Here is a 22702-nt window from a genome sequence, read left to right as displayed (position 1 = left end):
GTTTTAATGAATATATTTTGTAATTGAGCATCGATTTAATTGAGTCTCTAAATTTAAACCATCTTGTCCATTTTTAATGAGATCCGTTTTCTTTATGTATTTTAATTATCTATAATGTGTGTTTTTTTTTTTTTAAATCATCAGTCATAATACGTGTTTATAAATATTTCTGATGACCGAGAATTTTCTTTGCATGTGTATTGGTACATTTTATTATGATTGGATTAGTGAGGAGTTTTATTTTTCTATTTTTTTTTTTTTTTTCATTTTTGTGTGTTTTGGAGCCCTGAAGAAGAGGGGGGGGGGGTGGGGTGGGGGTGGGATGGGGTGATCTTTTTGTACAAGATTTTAATTGCTCACCAGGCAGATTCATACTCGCTATTTGTCCTGGAGACCAGAAAATTGATGGGAAATCTGAAAATGTGCAGCTGTGCTGAATGATAGAAATCCTATACATCGGGACAACAGATCCTGTGACAAATAAGAAGTATTTCAATATTTAAAAATACCAGATAGGTTCTAACCATGTTATATATATAAAAAAGAAATAAAAAAAAGCAGAGAGAGAGAAACGATGATAAGAGAAACATTTTCAAACATTTAAAAAATACCAGGTAAAATCAGAGAGAAACCCTTTAGGTATATTTTTTTTTATTCTGATGGGTTCTAGCCATGTTCTACATTATAAAAAAAAAACAAAGAACACTTTTTGCAAAAGATATATGATTAAATATTAAAAAAAAAAATACCAGTTCCAACCATGTTCTAAAACAGAAAGAAACGTTGGTAAGAGAAACATTTTCAAACAAGTAAAAAATACCAGCTGAGTTCTAACCATGTACTAGTATAATTACAAAAAAGAAAAAATTTTGGAGATTACTTTTTTAAATATAAAATATAAAAAAAAAAAATATCTAATGGGGTCTAACTATGTTTTACTCTGTTGTAAAATCAGAGAGAAACCCTTTATTTTTTTCACTTCCTGTTGTATCTCCTGGGCAAGAAGTGAAAGGAAATATTACAACTGGGACACAGACAGCAAAAGAGAAAAAAAGATAAGATGGGTTCTAACCATGTTCTACTATATAAATTAAAAAAAATATATAAAAGAAAATTTTTGGCAAGAGTTACATTTGTAAATATTTAAAAATGCCAGATGGGTTCTAATCATGTTCTACTATAATATGAAAAAAGGAAACATTTTGACAATAGAAACATTTTAAATATTTTTTTTTAAATACTAGAAGGGTTCTAAACATGTTCTACTTTATAAGAAAAAAAATAGTAAAAGGTTGGTAAGAGAAAAATTTTCAAACATTTAAAAAATACCAGTTGGGTTCTAACCATGTTCTGGTATAATTACAAAAAGCGAAACATTTTGGCAGAAGATACCTTAAAAAAAAAAAAAAAAGCAGAGAGAGAAACGCTGGTAAGATAAACATTTTCAAACATTTAAAAAATACCAGTTGCGTTCTAACCATTTACTAGTATAATTACAAAAAAACATTTTGGAGACACCTTTTTAAATATTCTAAAAACAATATCTGATGGGGTCTAACTATGTTTTACTCTGTTGGAAAATCTGAGAGAACCCTTTTCGGTATTTTTTTTTTTTAATTCTGATGGGTTCTAGCCGTGTTCTACATTATAACAAAAAAAGAAATTTTGGCAAGAGATATATGTTTAAATATTTAAAAAAAATACCTGATAGGTTCTATGTTCTACTTTAATTAAAAAAAAATAGAAAGAGAAACATTTTAGCAACAGATACATTTTTAACTATTTAAAAAAACAACAACTTGGCCTTCCTACTGTTTTTTGTTGGGTTGTAGTTTATTGTATATTACGGGAAATGAAATTGGAGTAGGAACTGCCGACACTGGGTGACCTGACCGACCTGACCGACCCGACCGCCCTGACCGCCTATTACTAAGATGTCAGACAAATCGAACAATCTATGTGACGGACTGCACAGTGACGCCCCCTTTGTGTACCGCAGGTGATCTGTACCCTGGTGGCGGCCTTCCTTCATTTCTTCTTCCTGTCTTCATTCTGCTGGGTGCTGACGGAAGCTTGGCAATCCTACATGGCGGTGACGGGGCGCCTGAGAAACCGGATCATCCGCAAACGCTTCCTCTGCCTTGGATGGGGTGAGACGATCGTTCTCTGCTTCTGTCATGTCTTCTGTCGGGTCATTTGTGGCTTTTTACACTGAAAACATGGAAGTCATAGACACCTGAAAAGATATATCCAGCTGTGGAGATCATTGTACGGTGTGGGATATCAGATCCCCACACTGACTCCTGGGGGTCCTAGAACAATGACACACTGACACCTGGGGGTCCCAGAACAATGACACACTGACTCCTGGGGGTCCCAGAAAAATGACACACTGACACTTGGGGGTCCCAGAACAATGACACACTGACTCCTGGGGGTCCCAGAACAATGACACACTGACACTTGGTGGTGCAGAGCAATGACACATTGACACTTGGGGGTCCAGAACAATGACACACTGACACTTGGGGGTCCTAGAACAATGACACACTGACACTTGGGGGTCCAGAACAATGACACACTGACACTTGGGGGTCCTAGAAAAAATGACACACTGACACTTGGGGGTCCAGAGCAATGACACACTGACACTTGGGGGTCCAGAACAACTACTGACACTTGGGGATCCTGGAACAATGCCACATTGACATTTGGGGTCCTGGAACGATGATACACTGACACTTGGGGGTCCAGAACAATGACACCCTGACACTTGGGGGTCCTAGAAAAATGACACACTGACACTTGGGGGTCCTAGAACAATGACACACTGACACCTGGGGACCCAGAACAATGACACACTGACACTCGGGGGTCCCAAAACAATGACACACTGACACTTGGGTGTCCAGAACAATGACACACTGACAGTTGGTGCGCCTAAAACAATGACACACCGACAAATGGGGGTCCAGAAAAATTACTGACACTTGATGGTCCTGGAACAATGACATACTGACACCTGAGGAACCAGAACAATGACACACTGACATTTGGGGGTCCTAGAACAATGACACACTGACACTTGGGGGTCCAAAACAATGACACCCTGACACTTGGGGGTCCTAAAACAATGACACACTGACAACTGGGGGTCCAGAACAATGACACACTGACACTTGGGGGTCCTAGAACAATGACACACAAACACTTGGGGGTCCAGAACAATGACAAACTGACACTTGGGGGTCCAGAACAATGACACACTGACACTTGGGGGTCCAGAACAATGACACACTGACACTTGGGGTCCAGAACAATGACACACTGACAAATGGGGGTCCAGAACAATGACGCACTGACACTTGGGGTCCAGAAAAATTACTGACACTTGGTGGTCCTGGAACACTGACATACTGACACCTGGGGGTCCCAGAACAATGACACACTGACACTTGGGGGTCCTAGAACAATGACACACTGACACTTGGGGGTCCTAGAACAATGACACACTGACACTTGGGGGTCCAGAACAATGACACACTGACACCTGGGGGTCCCAGAACAATGACACCCTGACATTTGGGGGTCCAGAACAATGACACACTGACACTTGGGGGTCCTAGAACAATGACACACTGACACTTGGGGGTCCTAGAACAATGACACACTGACACTTGGTGGTCCAGAACAATGACACACTGACACCTGGGGGTCCCAGAACAATGACACCCTGACATTTGGGGGTCCAGAACAATGACACACTGACACTTGGGGGTCCCAGAACAATGACACACTGACACTTGGGGGTCCTAGTACAATGACACACCGACAAATGGAGGTCCAGAACAATGACACACTGACACTTGGGGGTCCAGAACAATTACTGAAACTTGGTGGTCCTGGAACAATGACATACTGACACCTGAGGACCGAGAACAATGACGCACTGACACTTGGGGGTCCAGAAAAATTACTGACACTTGGTGGTCCTGGAACACTGACATACTGACACCTGGGGTTCCCAGAAAAATGACACACTGACACTTGGGGGTCCAGAACAATGACACACTGACACTTGGGGGTCCTAGAACAATGACACACTGACACTTGGGGGTCCAGAACAATGACACACTGACACCTGGGGGTCCCAGAACAATGACACCCTGACATTTGGGGGTCCAGAACAATGACACACTGACACTTGGGGGTCCTAGAACAATGACACACTGACACTTGGGGGTCCCAGAACAATGACACACTGACACTTGGGGGTCCTAGTACAATGACACACCGACAAATGGAGGTCCAGAACAATGACACACTGACACTTGGGGGTCCAGAACAATTACTGAAACTTGGTGGTCCTGGAACAATGACATACTGACACCTGAGGACCGAGAACAATGACGCACTGACACTTGGGGGTCCAGAAAAATTACTGACACTTGGTGGTCCTGGAACACTGACATACTGACACCTGGGGGTCCCAGAACAATGACACACTGACACTTGGGGGTCCTAGAACAATGACACACTGACACTTGGGGGTCCTAGAACAATGACACACTGACACCTGGGGGTCCAGAACAATGACACACTGACACCTGGGGGTCCCAGAACAATGACACCCTGACATTTGGGGGTCCAGAACAATGACACACTGACACTTGGGGGTCCTAGAACAATGACACACTGACACTTGGGGGTCCTAGAACAATGACACACTGACACTTGGTGGTCCAGAACAATGACACACTGACACCTGGGGGTCCCAGAACAATGACACCCTGACATTTGGGGGTCCAGAACAATGACACACTGACACTTGGGGGTCCCAGAACAATGACACACTGACACTTGGGGGTCCTAGTACAATGACACACCGACAAATGGAGGTCCAGAACAATGACACACTGACACTTGGGGGTCCAGAACAATTACTGAAACTTGGTGGTCCTGGAACAATGACATACTGACACCTGAGGACCGAGAACAATGACGCACTGACACTTGGGGGTCCAGAAAAATTACTGACACTTGGTGGTCCTGGAACACTGACATACTGACACCTGGGGTTCCCAGAAAAATGACACCCTGACATTTGGGGGTCCAGAACAATGACACACTGACACTTGGGGGTCCTAGAACAATGACACACTGACACTTGGGGGTCCTAGAACAATGACACACTGACACTTGGGGGTCCAGAACAATGACACACTGACACCTGGGGGTCCCAGAACAATGACACCCTGACATTTGGGGGTCCAGAACAATGACACACTGACACTTGGGGGTCCCAGAACAATGACACTCTGACACTTGGGGGTCCTAGAACAATGACACACTGACACTTGGGGGTCCTAGTACAATGACACACCGACAAATGGAGGTCCAGAACAATGACACCCTGACACTTGGGGGTCCAGAACAATTACTGAAACTTGGTGGTCCTGGAACAATGACATACTGACACCTGAGGACCCAGAACAATGACACACTGACACTTGGAGGTCCAAAATAATGACACACTGACAACTGGGGGTCCAGAACAATGACACACTGACAACTGGGGGTCTAGAGCAATGACACACTGACACTTGGGGGTCCTAGAACAATGACACACTGACACTTGGGGGTCCAGAACAATCACATACTAACACTTGGGGGTCCAGAAAAATTACTGACACTTGGTGGTCCTGGAACAATGACATACTGACACCTGAGGACCCAGAACAATGACACACTGACACTTGGAGGTCCAAAATAATGACACCCTGACACTTGGGGGTCCTAGAACAATGACACACTGACAACTGGGGGTCCAGAACAATGACACACTGACACTTAAGGGTCCAGAACAATGACACACTGAAACTGGGGGTCTAGAACAATGACACACTGACACTTGGGGGTCCTAGAACAATGACACACTGACACTTGGGGGTCCAGAACAATCACATACTAACACTTGGGGGTCCAGAAAAATTACTGACACTTGGTGGTCCTGGAACAATGACATACTGACACCTGAGGACCCAGAACAAGGACACACTGACATTTGGGGGTCCTAGAACAATGACACACTGACACTTGGGGGTCCAAAACAATGACACCCTGACACTTGGGGGTCCTAGAACAATGACACACTGACAACTGGGGGTCCAGAACAATGACACACTGACACTTGGGGGTCCCAGAACAATGACACCCTGACACTTGGGGGTCCGAGTACAATGACACACCAACAAATGGGGGTCCAGAACAATGACGCACTGACACTTGGGAGTCCAGAAAAATTACTGACACTTGGTGGTCCTGGAACACTGACATACTGACACCTGAGGACCCAGAACAATGACACACTGACATTTGGGGGTCCTAGAACAATGACACACTGACACTTGGGGGTCCTAGAACAATGACACACTGACACTTGGGGGTCCAGAACAATGACACACTGACACTTGGGGGTCCTAGAACAATGACACACTGACACTTGGGGGTCCAGAACAATGACACACTGACACTTGGGGGTCCTAGAACAATGCCACACTGACACTTGGGGGTCCAGAACAATTACTGACGATTGGGGGTCCTGGAACAATGATACACTGACACTTGGGGGTCCCAGAACAATGACATCCTGACACTTGGGGGTCCAGAGCAATGACACACTGACACTTGGGGGTCCCAGAACAATGACACACTGACATTTGGGGGTCCAAAACAATGACACACTGACACTTGGGGGTCCAGAACAATGACACACTGACACTTGGGGGTCCTAGAACAATGACACACTGACACATAAGGGTCCAGAACAATGACATACTGACACTTGGGGGTCCTAGAACAATGTCACCCTTACACTTGGGGGTCCAGAACAATGACACCCTGACACTTGGCGGTCCAGAACAATGACACCCTGACACTTGGGGGTCCCAGAACAATGACACCCTGACACTTGAGGGACGCAGAATAATAACACACTGGCACTTGGGGGTCCCGGAACAATGGCACCCTGACACTTGGGGTCCTAGAACAATGACACCCTGACACTTGGGGGTCCAGAACGATGACACACTGACACCTGGGGGTCCTAGAACAATGTCACCCTTACACTTGGGGGTCCAGAACAATGACACCCTGACACTTGGTGGTCCCAGAACAATGACACCCTGACACTTGGGGGTCCCAGAACAATGACACCCTGACACTTGGGGGTCGCATAACAATGACACCCTGACACTAGGGGTCCTAGAACAATGACACCCTGACACTTGGGGTCCCAAAACAATGACACACTGACACTTGGGGGTCCTAGAACAATGACACCCTGACACTTGGGGGTCCAGAACAATGACACACTGACACGTGGGGGTCCTAGAACAATGACACCCTGACACTTGGGGGTCCCAGAACAATGACACCCTGACACTTGAGGGACGCAGAATAATAACACACTGGCACTTGGGGGTCCCGGAACAATGGCACCCTGACACTTGGGGTCCTAGAACAATGACACCCTGACACTTGGGGGTCCAGAACAATGACACACTGACACGTGGGGGTCCTAGAACAATGACACCCTGACACTTGGGGGTCCCAGAACAATGACACCCTGACACTTGAGGGACGCAGAATAATAACACACTGGCACTTGGGGGTCCTGGAACAATGGCACCCTGACACTTGGGGTCCTAGAACAATGACACACTGACACTTGGGGGTCCAGAACAATGACACCCTGACACCTGGGGGTCCCAGAACAATGACACACTGACAGTTGGGCGTCCCGGAACAATGACACCCTGACACTTGGGGGTCCCAGAACAATGACACACTGACATTTGGGGTCCCAGAACAATGACACCCTGACACTTGGGGGTCTCGAAACAATGACACACTGACACTTGGGGTCCCAGAACAATGACACACTGACACCTGGGGGTCCAGAACAATGACACACTGACACTTGGGGGTCCCGGAACAATGACACACTGACACTTGGGGGTCCCGGAACAATGACACACTGACACTTGGGGGATGCAGAATAATAACACACTGACACTTGGGGGTCCAGAACAATGACACACTGACACTTGGGGTCCCAGAACACACTAAGCACCCCAGAACAATGCCATGATATAGGAAGTATCCCAGCATGCGGCAGATCCATACAGGATCCATCCTGCTCCGCACAGTTATGTTCGCGGTTCAGTTTCCAGTGTTATGTGTTTTATAATTTATGAACGATTACATGAACGATCTCCCGGTGTCATCGATTATCATGCAGCTCCGACGTTCGAATGTCTTTTGTCTCTTCCACCCCGTCACAAATCAGATTCCTGGAGGTGATAATTGTGGAAGGAGGGAATGTCTCCTTCCATTGGATAATTCTGCTACATTGTAGAAATGATTATCTCACCTAGACAAGTTCTCTATTGTCACTTCGCATCTCCCAGAACCTCATTCCAGCTCTCTAATGGCCGCCATGGCGTCACGCCACCCTTTGGCGACAAGGTGCTAATTGCATTTGAGATATCCCGACTCCCTGAAATAAAAGTCCCATCAAATCCTCGCCGGAGAAGCCATTTGCAGAATATTGTATTCCGGCGTTATTGCTAAAAAGTATCTTTTGTTTGTTTTTTGTTTTTTTTTTTTTTTCAGGGCGAATGCAAACAATAGCATTTCATTTCTTTGTTTTCTTTAATTGCGTTGGCCGGAGGGGGGGATGCGTAAAAACTGCGAGTCTTCATGACCCCGGGAACGCATCGCGCTTTACAATTTAGGGAAAATTAAGAAAAGGACAGAAATTAGCTGCGGCGGAATTTGCTTCCCTGGCGTGAAATGGACACATTGGATATTATGTTTTGGCCGTTTTCGTGAAGCAATTAGAATGAGAATCATAAACAGAGCCATTAATATGGAGTTATCGTCGTAATCTGCGCCGGAGAGGGCGGTGATTGGTCAGTGGGAAAAGCAAAGAGAACAGAAGAATTCCCAGATATTGAGAGCCTACAAGTCCCAACGTGTCTGATTGGTGAATTTCTGGGGTGAAGATGGCCCGGCGTGTCTGATTGGTGAATTTCTGGGGTGAAGATGGCCCGGCGCGTCTGGTGAATTTCTGGGGTGAAGATGGCCCGGCGTGTCTGATTGGTGAATTTCTGGGGTGAAGATGGCCCGGTGTGTCTGGTGAATTTTTGGAGTGAAGATGGCCCGGCGTGTCTGATTGGTGAATTTCTGGGGTGAAGATGGCCCGGCGTGTCTGATTGGTGAATTTCTGGGGTGAAGATGGCCCGGCGTGTCTGATTGGTGAATTTCTTGGGGTGAAGATGGCGCGGCGTGTCTGGTGAATTTCTGGGGTGAAGATGGCCCAGCATGTCTGGTGAATTTCTGGGGTGAAGATGGCCCAGCGTGTCTGATTGGTGAATTTCTGGGGTGAAGATGGCCCGGCGTGTCTGATTGGTGAATTTCTGGGGTGAAGATGGCCCGGCGTGTCTGGTGAATTTTTGGGGTGAAGATGGCCCGGCGTGTCTGGTGAATTTTTGGGGTGAAGATGGCCCGGCGTGTCTGATTGGTGAATTTCTGGGGTGAAGATGGCCCGGCGTGTCTGATTGGTGAATTTCTGGGGTGAAGATGGCCCAGCGTGTCTGGTGAATTTCTAGGGTGAAGATGGCCCGGCGTGTCTGGTGAATTTTTGGGGTGAAGATGGCCCGGCGTGTCTGGTGAATTTTTGGGGTGAAGATGGCCCGGCGTGTCTGATTGGTGAATTTCTGGGGTGAAGATGGCCCGGCGTGTCTGATTGGTGAATTTCTGGGGTGAAGATGGCCCAGCATGTCTGGTGAATTTCTGGGGTGAAGATGGCCCAGCGTGTCTGGTGAATTTCTGGGGTGAAGATGGCCCGGCGTGTCTGATTGGCGAATTTCTTGGGGTGAAGATGGCGCGGCGTGTCTGGTGAATTTCTGGGGTGAAGATGGCCCGGCGTGTCTGATTGGTGAATTTCTGGGGTGAAGATGGCCCAGCGTGTCTGGTGAATTTTTGGGGTGAAGATGGTCCGGCGTGTCTGGTGAATTTCTGGGGTGAAGATGGCCCAGCATGTCTGGTGAATTTCTGGGGTGAAGATGGCCCGGCGTGTCTGATTGGTGAATTTCTGGTGTGAAGATGGCCCGGCGTGTCTGATTGGTGAATTTCTGGGGTGAAGATGGCCCGGCGTGTCTGGTGAATTTCTGGGGTGAAGATGGCCCGGCGTTTCTGGTGAATTTTTGGGGTGAAGATGGCCCGGCGTGTCTGGTGAATTTTTGGGGTGAAGATGGCCCGGCGTGTCTGATTGGTGAATTTCTGGGGTGAAGATGGCCCGGCGTGTCTGATTGGTGAATTTCTGGGGTGAAGATGGCCCGGCGTGTCTGATTGGTGAATTTCTGGGGTGAAGATGGCCCGGCGTGTCTGATTGGTGAATTTCTATGGTGAAGATGGCCCGGTGTGTCTGGTGAATTTTTGGAGTGAAGATGGCCCGGCGTGTCTGATTGGTGAATTTCTGGGGTGAAGATGGCCCGGCGTGTCTGATTGGTGAATTTCTGGGTGAAGATGGCCCGGCGTGTCTGATTGGTGAATTTCTGGGGTGAAGATGGCCTGGCGTGTCTGGTGAATTTCTGGGGTGAAGATGGCCCGGTGTGTCTGATTGGTGAATTTCTGGGGTGAAGATGGCCCAGCGTGTCTGATTGGTGAATTTCTGGGGTGAAGATGGCCCGACGTGTATTCATCGCTGAATGCTTCTTACTCCCCGTCCGGTTGATGGTCATCAGAAAGAACGAGAGGTGACCATTGGGGACATAGACACCAGTATGAACACCTCTTCCAGTGGAGAAGTTCTAAACCAATGCTTCTCAACCACCATTCAGTCATATCACACGTTAAAAGTATGCAAAATCAGGAGCCCCCCCTCCCCATCAATTAATGGGGTACCTGAACCCCCAATGTACACATTCTCCTCGGAGAAATTGATTTCACATCAGAAGCACGCTTTGGGGTCCCAGAATAATGACACACTGACACTTGGTCTTCCCATTACATCAGAGATCCCCCATCATGTCAGAGGTCTCTCGTCACATTAGAGGTCCCATTCCCCCATCATATTAGAGGTTCCCCCTTAATGTCAGAGGTCCCCCCTTTACTTCAGTGGTCTCCTCATTACAACAGAAGTCCTCCCATCATGCCAGAGGTCCCATCATCACATCAAAGGCCGCCCCATTTTGTCAGAGATCCCCCAATTACATCAGAGATACTCCTATTTCATCAGAGGTCTCCACATCACATCAGAGGCCACCCCATTATTTCAGAGATCCTCCATTATATCAGGGGTCCTCCTGTCATGTCAGAGGTCTTGCCATTATAACAGAGGTCCTCTCATCACCTCAGAGGTCCCCCTTTTACATCAGAGGTCCCCCATTACATCAAGTGTCCTCCCATCATGTCAAAGGTCCACCCATTACATCAGAGGTCCTCCCATCACCTCAGAGGTCCTCCTATTACATCAGAGGTCCAACCTTAACAACAAAGGTCCCCCATTACATCAATTCTCCTCCCATCATGTCAAAGGTCCCCCCTATTACATCAGAGGTCCTCCCATCACGTTAGAGGTCTCCTAATTATATCAGAGGTCCCCCCTATCACATCAGAGGTCTCCTGCATTACATAAAAGGTCCCCCATTACATCAGGGGTCCTCCTATCATTTCAGAGGTCCTCCCTTCACATCAGAGGTCCTCCCATCACATTGGAGGTCTCCTCATTACATCATAGGTCCCCCCTATCATATTAGAGGTCTCTTGAATTACATCAGAGGTCCCCCCATTACATCAGGGGTCCTCCCATCACGTCAGAGGTCCTCCCACCACATCAGAGGTCCTCCCATCACATCAGAGGTCTCCTGCATTACATCAGAGGTCCTCCCATCATGTCAAAGGTCTCCCCATTACATCAAAGGTCCTTCCATCATGTTAGAGGTCTCCTCATTACATCAGAGGTCCCCCCTATCACATCAGAGGTCTCCTGCATTACATAAAAGTTCCCCCAATTACATCAGGGGTCCTCCTATCATGTCAGAGGTCCTCCCATTACATCAGAGGTTCTCCCATCACATCAGAGGTCCTCCCATTATGTTAGAGGTTCCCCCAGGGGCGGACTGACCATTTGGAAACTCTGGTACTGCCCGAGGGCCCGGGGTCAGTAGGGGGCCCATGAGATGCCCCTGGTACCCTTTTCATAGGCTTTTTTGAGTTTGGGCAAGGACACAGGGGCCCCATGATCCCCTATTGCTCCGGGGGCCCCATGAGTTGTCAGTCCACCCCTGGGTTCCCCTATCAAATTAGAGGTCCCCATTCATGTCAGAGATCCCCCATTACATTAGAGGTCCCCCCATTACTTCAGAGGTCCCCCCATTACATCAGAGGTCCTCCCATCAAATCAAAGATTTTTCCATCCCATCAAAGGTCCCCCATCACATTCAAAGGCCTCCCATTACATCAGAGGTAATGTCATCACATTAGAGCGCGGTTCAGCAACCAGTAGATCTTGGCCAGGTGACTTGCAGATCACGGTCAGGACTTGCTGACCCGCCATACCAGAGCATCAAACAGAGTGCAATGTGGAGGGACTACATGTAAAGTGGGAGCTGTAGTGGGGAGTGAGAGCCACATAAACTGATGTCTTCTCTGTAGTGCCGGCTCCTACGCCCTGTCATGGTTGGTGGGTGTAGCACCTGCCAAGCATGACCCATACAAGTGAATGAGGCCGCTCTGCAAGTGCCCTGGAACCGTGTGCAATACAACAAACAAGGGGTTATACAGGCAGCGGTGTGTTACTTTCTCACCACCTGATTTAACCCCTTGGACCCCTCTGAAGCAGGCAGTTGTGGGGCACTTGCAGAGCGGCTCCACATTTTACTTGAATGGGTTTCGACTGACAGGTGGCAGCACCTACAAAAAGCAACAGGGGGTGTAATTCCTGCTGCGGCATGTGCATACCTTTGACTGCTGCCTCAGCAGCTAAAGGGGGTAGGGAATGGGGGCAGTAAAACTATGACTCAACCGCACGGTTTTACCATCCCCAACTTTACATGTGAACGAGCCCTAAGAGTGCCGCTGCCAGACACTGGCTGACACTGTGCCCGGTGATCTCTGACTTCTCCCATGTTGTTAAGGTACAGTAGATCTCCACCTCTTTAAGGTTGCCTACCCCTGCATTAGAGGTCCTCACATTACATCAGGGATCCCTCCATTACTTCAGAGGTCCTCTTATCACATCGGAGGTCCTCTTATCACATCAGAGGTCCTCCCACCACATCAGAGGTCCTCCCACCACATCAGAGGTCCCCCCATCCCATCAGAGGTCCTCCCATCCCATCAGAGGTCCCCTTATCCCATCAGAGGTCCCCTCATCCCATCAGAGGTCCCCCATCCCATCAGAGGTCCCCTCATCCCATCAGAGGTCCTCCCACCACATCAGAGGTCCTCCCACCACATCAGAGGTCCCCCCATCCCATCAGAGGTCCTCCCATCCCATCAGAGGTCCCCTCATCCCATCAGAGGTCCCCTCATCCCATCAGAGGTCCCCTCATCCCATCAGAGGTCCCCCATCCCATCAGAGGCCCTCCCATCCCATCAGAGGTCCCCTCATCCCATCAGAGGTCCCCTCATCCCATCAGAGGTCCCCTCATCCCATCAGAGGTCCTCCATCACATCAAAGGTTCCCTCATCCCATCAGAGGTCTCCTCAACACATCAGAGGTCTTCTCTTCCCATCACAGGTACCCTCATCCCATCAAAGGTCCTCCCCGTTACTACAGAGATCCTTGTTACCTCAGATGTCCCCCCATTACACCAGAGGTCCTCCCATTACATCAGAGGTCTTTCCATCCCATCAGAGGTCCCCCCATCATGACAGAGGTCTCCCCATCACATCCAAAGGCCTCCCATTACAGGTAATATCATCACAGTAGAGCAGGGGTCGCCAACCAATAAAATGTGATCTGCCAGTAGAATTTGACCAGGTGACTTGCAGATCACGGTCAGGACTTGCTGACCCGCCATCCCAGAGCATCAAGCAGAGGGCAATGCAGAGGGACTACATGTAAAGTGGGAGCTGTAGTGGGGAGTGAGAGCCACATAAGGCGATGTCTCCTCTGTAGTGCCGGCTCCTACGCCCTGTCATGGTTGATGGGTGTAGGACCTGCCAAGCATGACCCATACAAGTGAATGAGGCCGCTCTGCAAGTGCCCTGGAACTGTGTGCAATACAACAAACAAGGGGTTATACAGGCAGCGGTGTGTTACTTTCTCACCACCTGATTTAACCCCTTGGACCCCTCTGAAGCAGGCAGTTGTGGGGCACTTGCAGAGCGGCTCCACATTTTACTTGAATGGGTCTCAGCTGACAGGCGGTAGCACTTACCAGAAGCATCTGTTGGTGTAATTCCTGTTGTGGGATGTGCATACCTTTGACTGCTGCCTCAGCAGCTAAAGGGGGTAGGGAATGGGGGCAGTAAATCCATGACTTAACTGCAAGGTTTTACCCCCCACCCCCCAACTTTACTTGTGAACAAGCCCTAAGAGTTCCGCTGCCGGATGCAACTAAGGGCTCATTCACAAGCGCAGCAGACTGCTCTGCAAAGCGATCCGATGTGTTGGAAAGGCGGTGAGGAGGTAATATGTTGCCTCAACATCTGATTTAAACCCAAGATTGCCGTGCAGATCACATGACTGGGACACGGCGGTACGGCAATTAGAGGTTTACATCAGGTGTGAGGAGGTGACACCGAAACTGAGCCCGAGGATCTCTGACTTCTCCCATGTTGTTCAGGTAGATCTCCACCTCTTTAAGGTTGCCTCCCCCTGCATCAGAGATCCCCCCATCACATCAGAGATCCCCCCATCACATCAGAGATCCCCCCATCACATCAGAGATCCCCCATTACATCAGAGATCCCCCCATCACATCAGAGATCCCCCCATCACATCAGAGATCCCCCATTACATCAGAGATCCCCCCATCACATCAGAGATCCCCCCATCACATCAGAGATCCCCCCATCACATCAGAGGTCCTCCCATCACATCAGAGATCCCCCATTACATCAGAGATCCCCCATCACATCAGAGGTCCCCCCATCACATCAGAGATCCCCCCATCACATCAGAGGTCCCCTCATCACATCAGAGGTCCCCCCATCACATCAGAGGTCCCCCCATCACATCAGAGGTCCTCCCATCACATCAGAGGTCCCCTCATCACATCAGAGATCCCCCCATCACATCAGAGGTCCCCCATCACATCAGAGATCCCCCCCATTACATCATGGATCCCCCCCATCACATCAGAGGTCCTTCCATTACATCATGGATCCCCCATCACATCAGAGGTCCCCCCATTACATCATGGATCCCCCCATCACATCAGAGATCCCCCCATCACATCAGAGGTCCCCCCATCACATCAGAGATCCCCCCATCACATCAGAGATCCCCCCATCACATCATGGATCCCCCCCATCACATCAGAGGTCCCCCCATCACATCAGAGATCCCCCCATCACATCAGAGGTCCTCCCATCACATCAGAGGTCCCCCATTACATCAGAGATCCCCCCATCACATCAGAGATCCCCCCATCACATCAGAGATCCCCCATCACATCAGAGATCCCCCCATCACATCAGAGGTCCTCCCATCACATCAGAGGTCCCCCATTACATCAGAGATCTCCCCATCACATCAGAGATCCCCCCATCACATCAGAGATCCCCCCATCACATCAGAGGTCCCCCCATTACAACATGGATCCCCCCCATCACATCAGAGGTCCTCCCATTACATCAGGGATCCCCCCATTACATCAGAGGTCCCCCCATTACATCATGGATCCCCCCATCACATCAGAGGTCCCCCCATCACATCAGAGATCCCCTGCATCAGAGGTCCTCCCATTACATCAGATATCCCCCCATCACATCAGAGGTCCCCCATTACATCATGGATCCCCCCATCACATCAGAGGTCCTCCCATTACATCAGGGATCCCCCCATTACATCAGTGATCCCCCCATTACATCAGAGGTCCTTCCATTACATCAGGGATCCCCCCATCACATCAGAGGTCCCCTCATCACATCAGAGGTCCTCCCATCACATCAGAGGTCCTCCCATTACATCAGAGGTCCCCTCATCACATCAGAGGTCCCCCATCACATCAGAGGTCCCCTCATCACATCAGAGATCCCCCCATCACATCAGAGGTCCTCCCATTACATCAGAGATCCCCCCATTACATCAGAGGTCCTCCCATTACATCAGAGATCCCCTCATCACATCAGAGGTCCTCCCATTACATCAGAGATCCCCCCATTACATCAGAGGTCCCCCCATCACATCAGAGATCCCCCCATTACATCAGAGGTCCCCCCATCACATCAGAGATCCCCCCATTACATCAGAGGTCCCCCATCACAGAGGTCCCCTCATCACATCAGGGATCCCCTCATCACATCAGAGGGGAGGGGGGGGAGGGAGGAGAGGGGTGTGCGCTCCCTGCAAAGAGGATTTCATTAATCAATTAACATGTCTGTGTAATTAGGAAGTAGATACAATGTATTGTCTGCGTTCTCTACCTGCCGTGCGTTGCTTAGTGTCTCGCTGCGCCGTGATATTACACATTTGTATCTTCCATATACACTATATTGCCAAAAGTATTGTCCCCGCCCTCCCAATCATGTGATTCAGGTGTTCCAATCCCCTCCCAATCATGTGATTCAGGTGTTCCAATCCCCTCCATATCATGTGATTCAGGTGTTCCAATCCCCTCCCAATCATGTGATTCAGGTGCTCCAATCCCCTCCCAATCATGTGATTCAGGTGTTCCAATCTCCTCCCAATCATGTGATTCAGGTGTTCCAATCCCCTCCATATCATGTGATTCAGGTGTTCCAATCCCCTCCATATCATGTGATTCAGGTGTTCCAATCCCCTCCCAATCATGTGATTCAGGTGTTCCAATCCCCTCCATATCAAGTGATTCAGGTGTTCCAATCCCCTCCCAATCATGTGATTCAGGTGTTCCAATCCCCTCCATATCATGTGATTCAGGTGTTCCAATCCCCTCCATATCATGTGATTCAGGTGTTCCAGTCCCCTCCATATCATGTGATTCAGGTGTTCCCATCCCTTCCCAATCATGTGATTCAGGTGTTCCAATCCCTTCCATATCATGTGATTCAGGTGTTCCAATCCCCTCCCAATCATGTGATTCAGGTGTTCTAATCCCCTCCTAATCATGTGATTCAGGTGTTCCAATCCCCTCCATATCATGTGATTCAGGTGTTCCAATCCCCTCCAATCATGTGATTCAGGTTCCAATCCCCTCCATGGACACAGGTGTATACAATCATCCCCTAGGCATGCAGACTGCTTCTACAAACATTGGTGAAAGAATGGGTCGCTCTCAGGAGCTCAGTGACTCCAAGCGTGGTCCCGTGATAGGTGGCCACCTGGGCAATAAGTCCATCCGTGACATTTCCTGGCTACTAAATATTCCACGCTCAACTGTTAGTGGGATTATAACAAAGTGGAAGCCACTGGGAACAACAGCCACTCAGCCACCAAGTGGTAGGCCACGTCACATGACAGGGCGGGGTCAGCTCATGCTGAAGCGCACAGTGCGCAGAAGTCGCCAACTGTCTGCAGAGTCAATAGCTAAAGACCTCCAAACTTGGTGTGGCCTTCAGATGAGCCCAACAACAGTGCGTAGAGAGCTTCATGGAATGGGTTTCCATGGCCGAGCAGCTGCATCCAAGCCTTCCATCACCAAGTGCAATGCAAAGCGTCGGATGCCGTGGTGTAAAGCACGCCGACACTGGACTCTAGAGCAGTGGAGAAGTGTTCTCTGGAGTGACCAATCACGCTTCTCTGTCTGGCAATCCGATGGACGTGTCTGGGTTTGGCTGTGGCCAGGAGAACGGTACTTGCCTGACTGCATTGTACCAAGTGTAAAGTTTGGTGGAGGGGGGATTATGGTGTGGGGGTGTTTTTCAGGGGTTGGGCTTGGCCCCCTAGTTCCAGTGAAGGGAACTCTTAAGGCGACATTTTGGACAATTTCATGCTCCCAACTTTGTGGGAGGAGTTTGGGGATGGCCCCTTCCTGTTCCAACATGACTGCCCACCAGTGCACAAAGCAAGGTCCATAAAGACATGGAGGAGCCAGTTTGGGGTGGAGGAACTTGACTGTCCTGCACAGAGTCCTGACCTCAACCCCATAGAACACCTTTGGGATGAATTAGAGCGGAGACTGCGAGCCAGGCCTCCTCCCCCGACATCAGTGCCCCTCCCCCGACATCAGTGCCTGACCTGACAAATGTGCTTCTGGAAGAATGGTCCAACCTTCCCATAGACACCCTCCTAAACCTTGTGGGGGGCCTTCCCAGAAGAGTTGAAGCTGTTATAGCTGCAAAGGGCGGGGCCAACTCAGTATTGGACCCTACGGACTAAGACTGGGGGGCCATTAAAGGTCATGTGCGTGGAAAGGGCGGGGCCAACTCAATATTGAACCCTACGGACTAAGACTGGGGGGCCATTAAAGGTCATGTGTGTGGAAAGGCCGGCGGCCCGATACTCGGGGCAATATAGTGTGTATCCTCTCTCCGGAATATCATGAAGACCAGTCTATACCAAATCTTTGAATTCACCTCTAATAAGGAAACGTATAGTGATGGGAGACGCCATCTTTCAATACTTTTACCGTCTCCATGAATACATCCCCCACATGTCCCAATATACAGCACGAGGATCATTACTCAGAGCCGTCCTGGAGCTTTAGTCCAGTGACTGTGGTTAGGCTGAGATGATGCCATCAGTCTGCTGCAGGCAGGAGGAAGAATTTTCTCAATCTCCCCTCCCCCAGTGATCAGACTGTACATTGTAACTTTGTAGAAGTAGGAGGAGGCATTTCCTCAGTCTCCCCTCCCCCAGTGATCAGACTGTACATTGTAACTTTGTAGAAGTAGGAGGAGGCATTTCCTCAGTCTCCCCTCCCCCAGTGATCAGACTGTACATTGTAACTTTGTAGAAGGAGGAGGAGGCATTTCCTCAGTCTCCCCTCCCCCAGTGATCAGACTGTACATTGTAACTTTGTAGAAGTAGGAGGAGGCATTTCCTCAGTCTCCCCTCCCCCAGTGATCAGACTGTACATTGTAACTTTGTAGAAGGAGGAGGAGGCATTTCCTCAGTCTCCCCTCCCCCAGTGATCAGACTGTACATTGTAACTTTGTAGAAGGAGGAGGAGGCATTTCCTCAGTCTCCCCTCCCCCAGTGATCAGACTGTACATTGTAACTTTGTAGAAGTAGGAGGAGGCATTTCCTCAGTCTCCCCTCCCCCAGTGATCAGACTGTACATTGTAACTTTGTAGAAGGAGGAGGAGGCATTTCCTCAGTCTCCCCTCCCCCAGTGATCAGACTGTACATTGTAACTTTGTAGAAGGAGGAGGAGGCATTTCCTCAGTCTCCCCTCCCCCAGTGATCAGACTGTACATTGTAACTTTGTAGAAGTAGGAGGAGGCATTTCCTCAGTCTCCCCTCCCCCAGTGATCAGACTGTACATTGTAACTTTGTAGAAATCTGTGTCAGACATTTGTGAAATGCACAAACACCAGGATTTACATGTTGTCATCAGATGAAAGATCAGGAAAAATTTGCCAGTGGGGACACTGTTCTGGAAACCCCTCGTGATGGGCACAGCGGGCGGTCAGACCCGGGAACTTGGCACAGGGATGGTGGGAACCCCCCATAATGGGTCAGATAAGTTGTCCTGTCATATATCCAGTGAGCTCTCTGTCTTCTCTTATCAGATTTCTTAGTTCTCTTGAGACACACAGAACACCTCCCTCCTATGCTATGGAGATGGGGGGGGGGGTGTTCTGTAGTCCTAACTCCTGTCCTAGGGTGACAACACTGCTGCTCTGTCCATACAATACGCTGAGTGTTGTCACCTCAGGGGAGGAAGTTACTTTCAGGATCCCCAGGTGACATCCCGGGATTCTGCCATATGTGAGGTTCGCTGTGTAGATCCACCAATCAGTGCGCTGTATTTATAGTGGGTGTGGCTTCTGTCTTTCAGGTCTTCCGGCTCTTGTGGTGGCGATTTCGGTCGGTTTTACCAAAGCCAAGGGGTACGGCTCAGCGAACTAGTGAGTATCGAATATTTATCATTTCAATAATATTGTTTTATAATTGTGATGTCCAGCAGACGGAACTCCTCCCCTCGGCCTGCATTGTACGATATCAGATTTGTAGAAAATTCGATGACAGCACAGGCTCCGCCCCCACGGCCTGCATTGTACGATATCAGATTTATAGAAAATTTGATGACAGCGCAGGCTCCGCCCCCACGGCCTGCATTGTACGATATCAGATTTATAGAAAATTTGATGACAGCGCAGGCTCCGCCCCTACGGCCTGCATTGTACGATATCCGATTGTAGAAAATTCGATGACAGCGCAGGCTCCGCCCCCACGGCCTGCATTGTACGATATCAGATTTATAGAAAATTTGATGACAGCGCAGGCTCCGCCCCTACGGCCTGCATTGTACGATATCCGATTTGTAGAAAATTCGATGACAGCGCAGGCTCCGCCCCACGGCCTGCATTGTACGATATCGGATTTGTAGAAAATTTGATGACAGCGCAGGCTCCTCCCCCACGGCCTGCATTGTACGATATCGGATTTGTAGAAAAGCCGATGACAGCACAGGCTCCGCCCCTACGGCCTGCATTGTACGATATCGGATTTGTAGAAAATTTGATGAACAGCACAGGCTCCGCCCCACGGCCTGCATTGTACGATATCGGATTTGTAGAAAATTCGATGACAGCGCAGGCTCCGCCCCACGGCCTGCATTGTACGATATCGGATTTGTAGAAAATTCGATGACAGCGCAGCTCCGCCCCACGGCCTGCATTGTACGATATCGGATTTGTAGAAAATTTGATGACAGCACAGGCTCCGCCCCACGGCCTGCATTGTACGATATCAGATTTGTAGAAAAGCCGATGACGCAGCACAGGCTCCGCCCCCACGGCCTGCATTGAACGATATCGGATTTGTAGAAAATTCGATGACAGCGCAGGCTCCGCCCTACGGCCTGCATTGTACGACATCAGATTTGTAGAAAATTCGATGACAGCGCAGGCTCCGCCCCACGGCCTGCATTGTACGATATCGGATTTGTAGAAAATTCGATGACAGCGCAGGCTCCGCCCCACGGCCTGCATTGTACGATATCGGATTTGTAGAAAATTCGATGACAGCGCAGGCTCCGCCCCACGGCCTGCATTGTACGACATCAGATTTGTAGAAAATTCGATGACAGCGCAGGCTCCGCCCCACGGCCTGCATTGTACGACATCAGATTTGTAGAAAATTCGATGACAGCGCAGGCTGAATTGTTATTGTATTTCCTGTTTATAATGAAACGAAGAATGACACTTCTAGTGCAAAGTATGTAGAAGTTATTAACAAAGTAAAAAAAAAAAAGTATTTTCTTTCTATTTTTTTTTTATTTTATTTTGGTGGCTACAAAGACGACCAGAAATAAATGAGTAAAAATGACAGTTTATATGTGAGTGGCAGAAGAACGCAAAAATACAGAAGAGAAGCAGGAAGGAGATAATAGGGCCCAACCTCACATGAAGCCAACACTTAATGTGGTTAGAGAAAACTGTTTTTATTCTAATTTTGTTTTTTTTTTAATTTAATTTAGATCTAAAAAATATAAATACATAAATATATATATATATATATACAATTTTTAAAAAATATATGAATATATATTAATAGTAAATAATAAAAAGTAAAATAACAATACATTTACCAAAAAAGAATTAATTTAAAAAAATGTATTTATATATATAGTCATAGTTAAATACCCACAAAAAAAAGATACATCATAGAGGGGGAGGGGGAGGGAGAGGGGGAGAGGGAGAGGGAGAGAGATGGGGGGGGGGAGAGAGAGAGAGAGAGAAATGGGGGGGGAGATAGGGAGGGGGGTGTAGAGAGAGGGGGCGATAGAGAGAGAGGGGGGAGAGGGAGAGAGAGGGGGGAGAGGGGGGAGAGGAAGAGAGAGATAGGGAGGGGGAGAGGGAGATAGAGAGGGGGGAGAGAGAGAGGGAGAGGAGAGGGAGAGGGAGGGAGAGAGAGGGGGAGAGGAAGAGAGAGATAGGGAGGGGGAGAGGAAGATAGAGAGGGGGGAGGAGAGAGAGAGAGAGAGAGAGAGGGGGGGGAGAGATAGGGAGGGGAGAGGGAGATAGAGAGGGGGAGAGGGAGAGGGAGAGGAGGGAGGGAGAGAGAGGGGGAGGGAAGAGAGAGATAGGGAGGGGGAGAGGGAGATAGAGAGGGGGGGAGAGAGAGGGGGGGGGGGGAGAGAGAGAGAGGGAGAGAGAGAGGGGGGAGAGATAGGGAGGGGGAGAGAGAGAATAGAGAGGGGGAGAGAGAGAGAGAGAGAGAGGAGGGGGGAGAGGGGGGAGAGAGGGAGAGAGGGGGGGGGAGAGAGTAGAGAGAGAGGGAGAGAGAGAATATAGATAATCTGCTTCTAGCTAGTAACTGCCATTTATTTCCTCTATTAGCTCCTCCCCCACAGCTATTACCTTTAGTATCACT

At 49.0% G+C, this 22702-nt stretch overlaps 1 protein-coding gene across 1 annotated transcript in view; it reads left to right on the top strand.

The window, feature by feature from the left end:
- Positions 1-20232, top strand: part of LOC149429157 (adhesion G protein-coupled receptor B1-like) — a gene marked incomplete at its 3' end in the record, with an annotated part of 89154 nt that extends 68922 nt beyond the window's left edge. Inside the window, exons 5-6 of the mRNA XM_089666667.1 lie at positions 2000-2150; positions 20163-20232. Of these exons, the coding sequence (XP_089522793.1) occupies positions 2000-2150; positions 20163-20232 (221 nt within the window). The remainder of the gene's footprint in view (positions 1-1999; positions 2151-20162) is intronic.
- Positions 20233-22702: the final 2470 nt, after the last annotated feature.

Source organism: Staurois parvus, unplaced genomic scaffold (assembly GCF_062004578.1).
Source record: "Staurois parvus isolate SC_StPar_1 unplaced genomic scaffold, SC_StPar_1.0 ptg002767l, whole genome shotgun sequence".
NCBI classification, from domain to species: Eukaryota; Metazoa; Chordata; class Amphibia; order Anura; family Ranidae; genus Staurois; species Staurois parvus.
The sequence above is the reverse complement of the archived record's forward strand: the minus strand, read 5'-3'. Positions and strand labels throughout refer to the sequence as shown.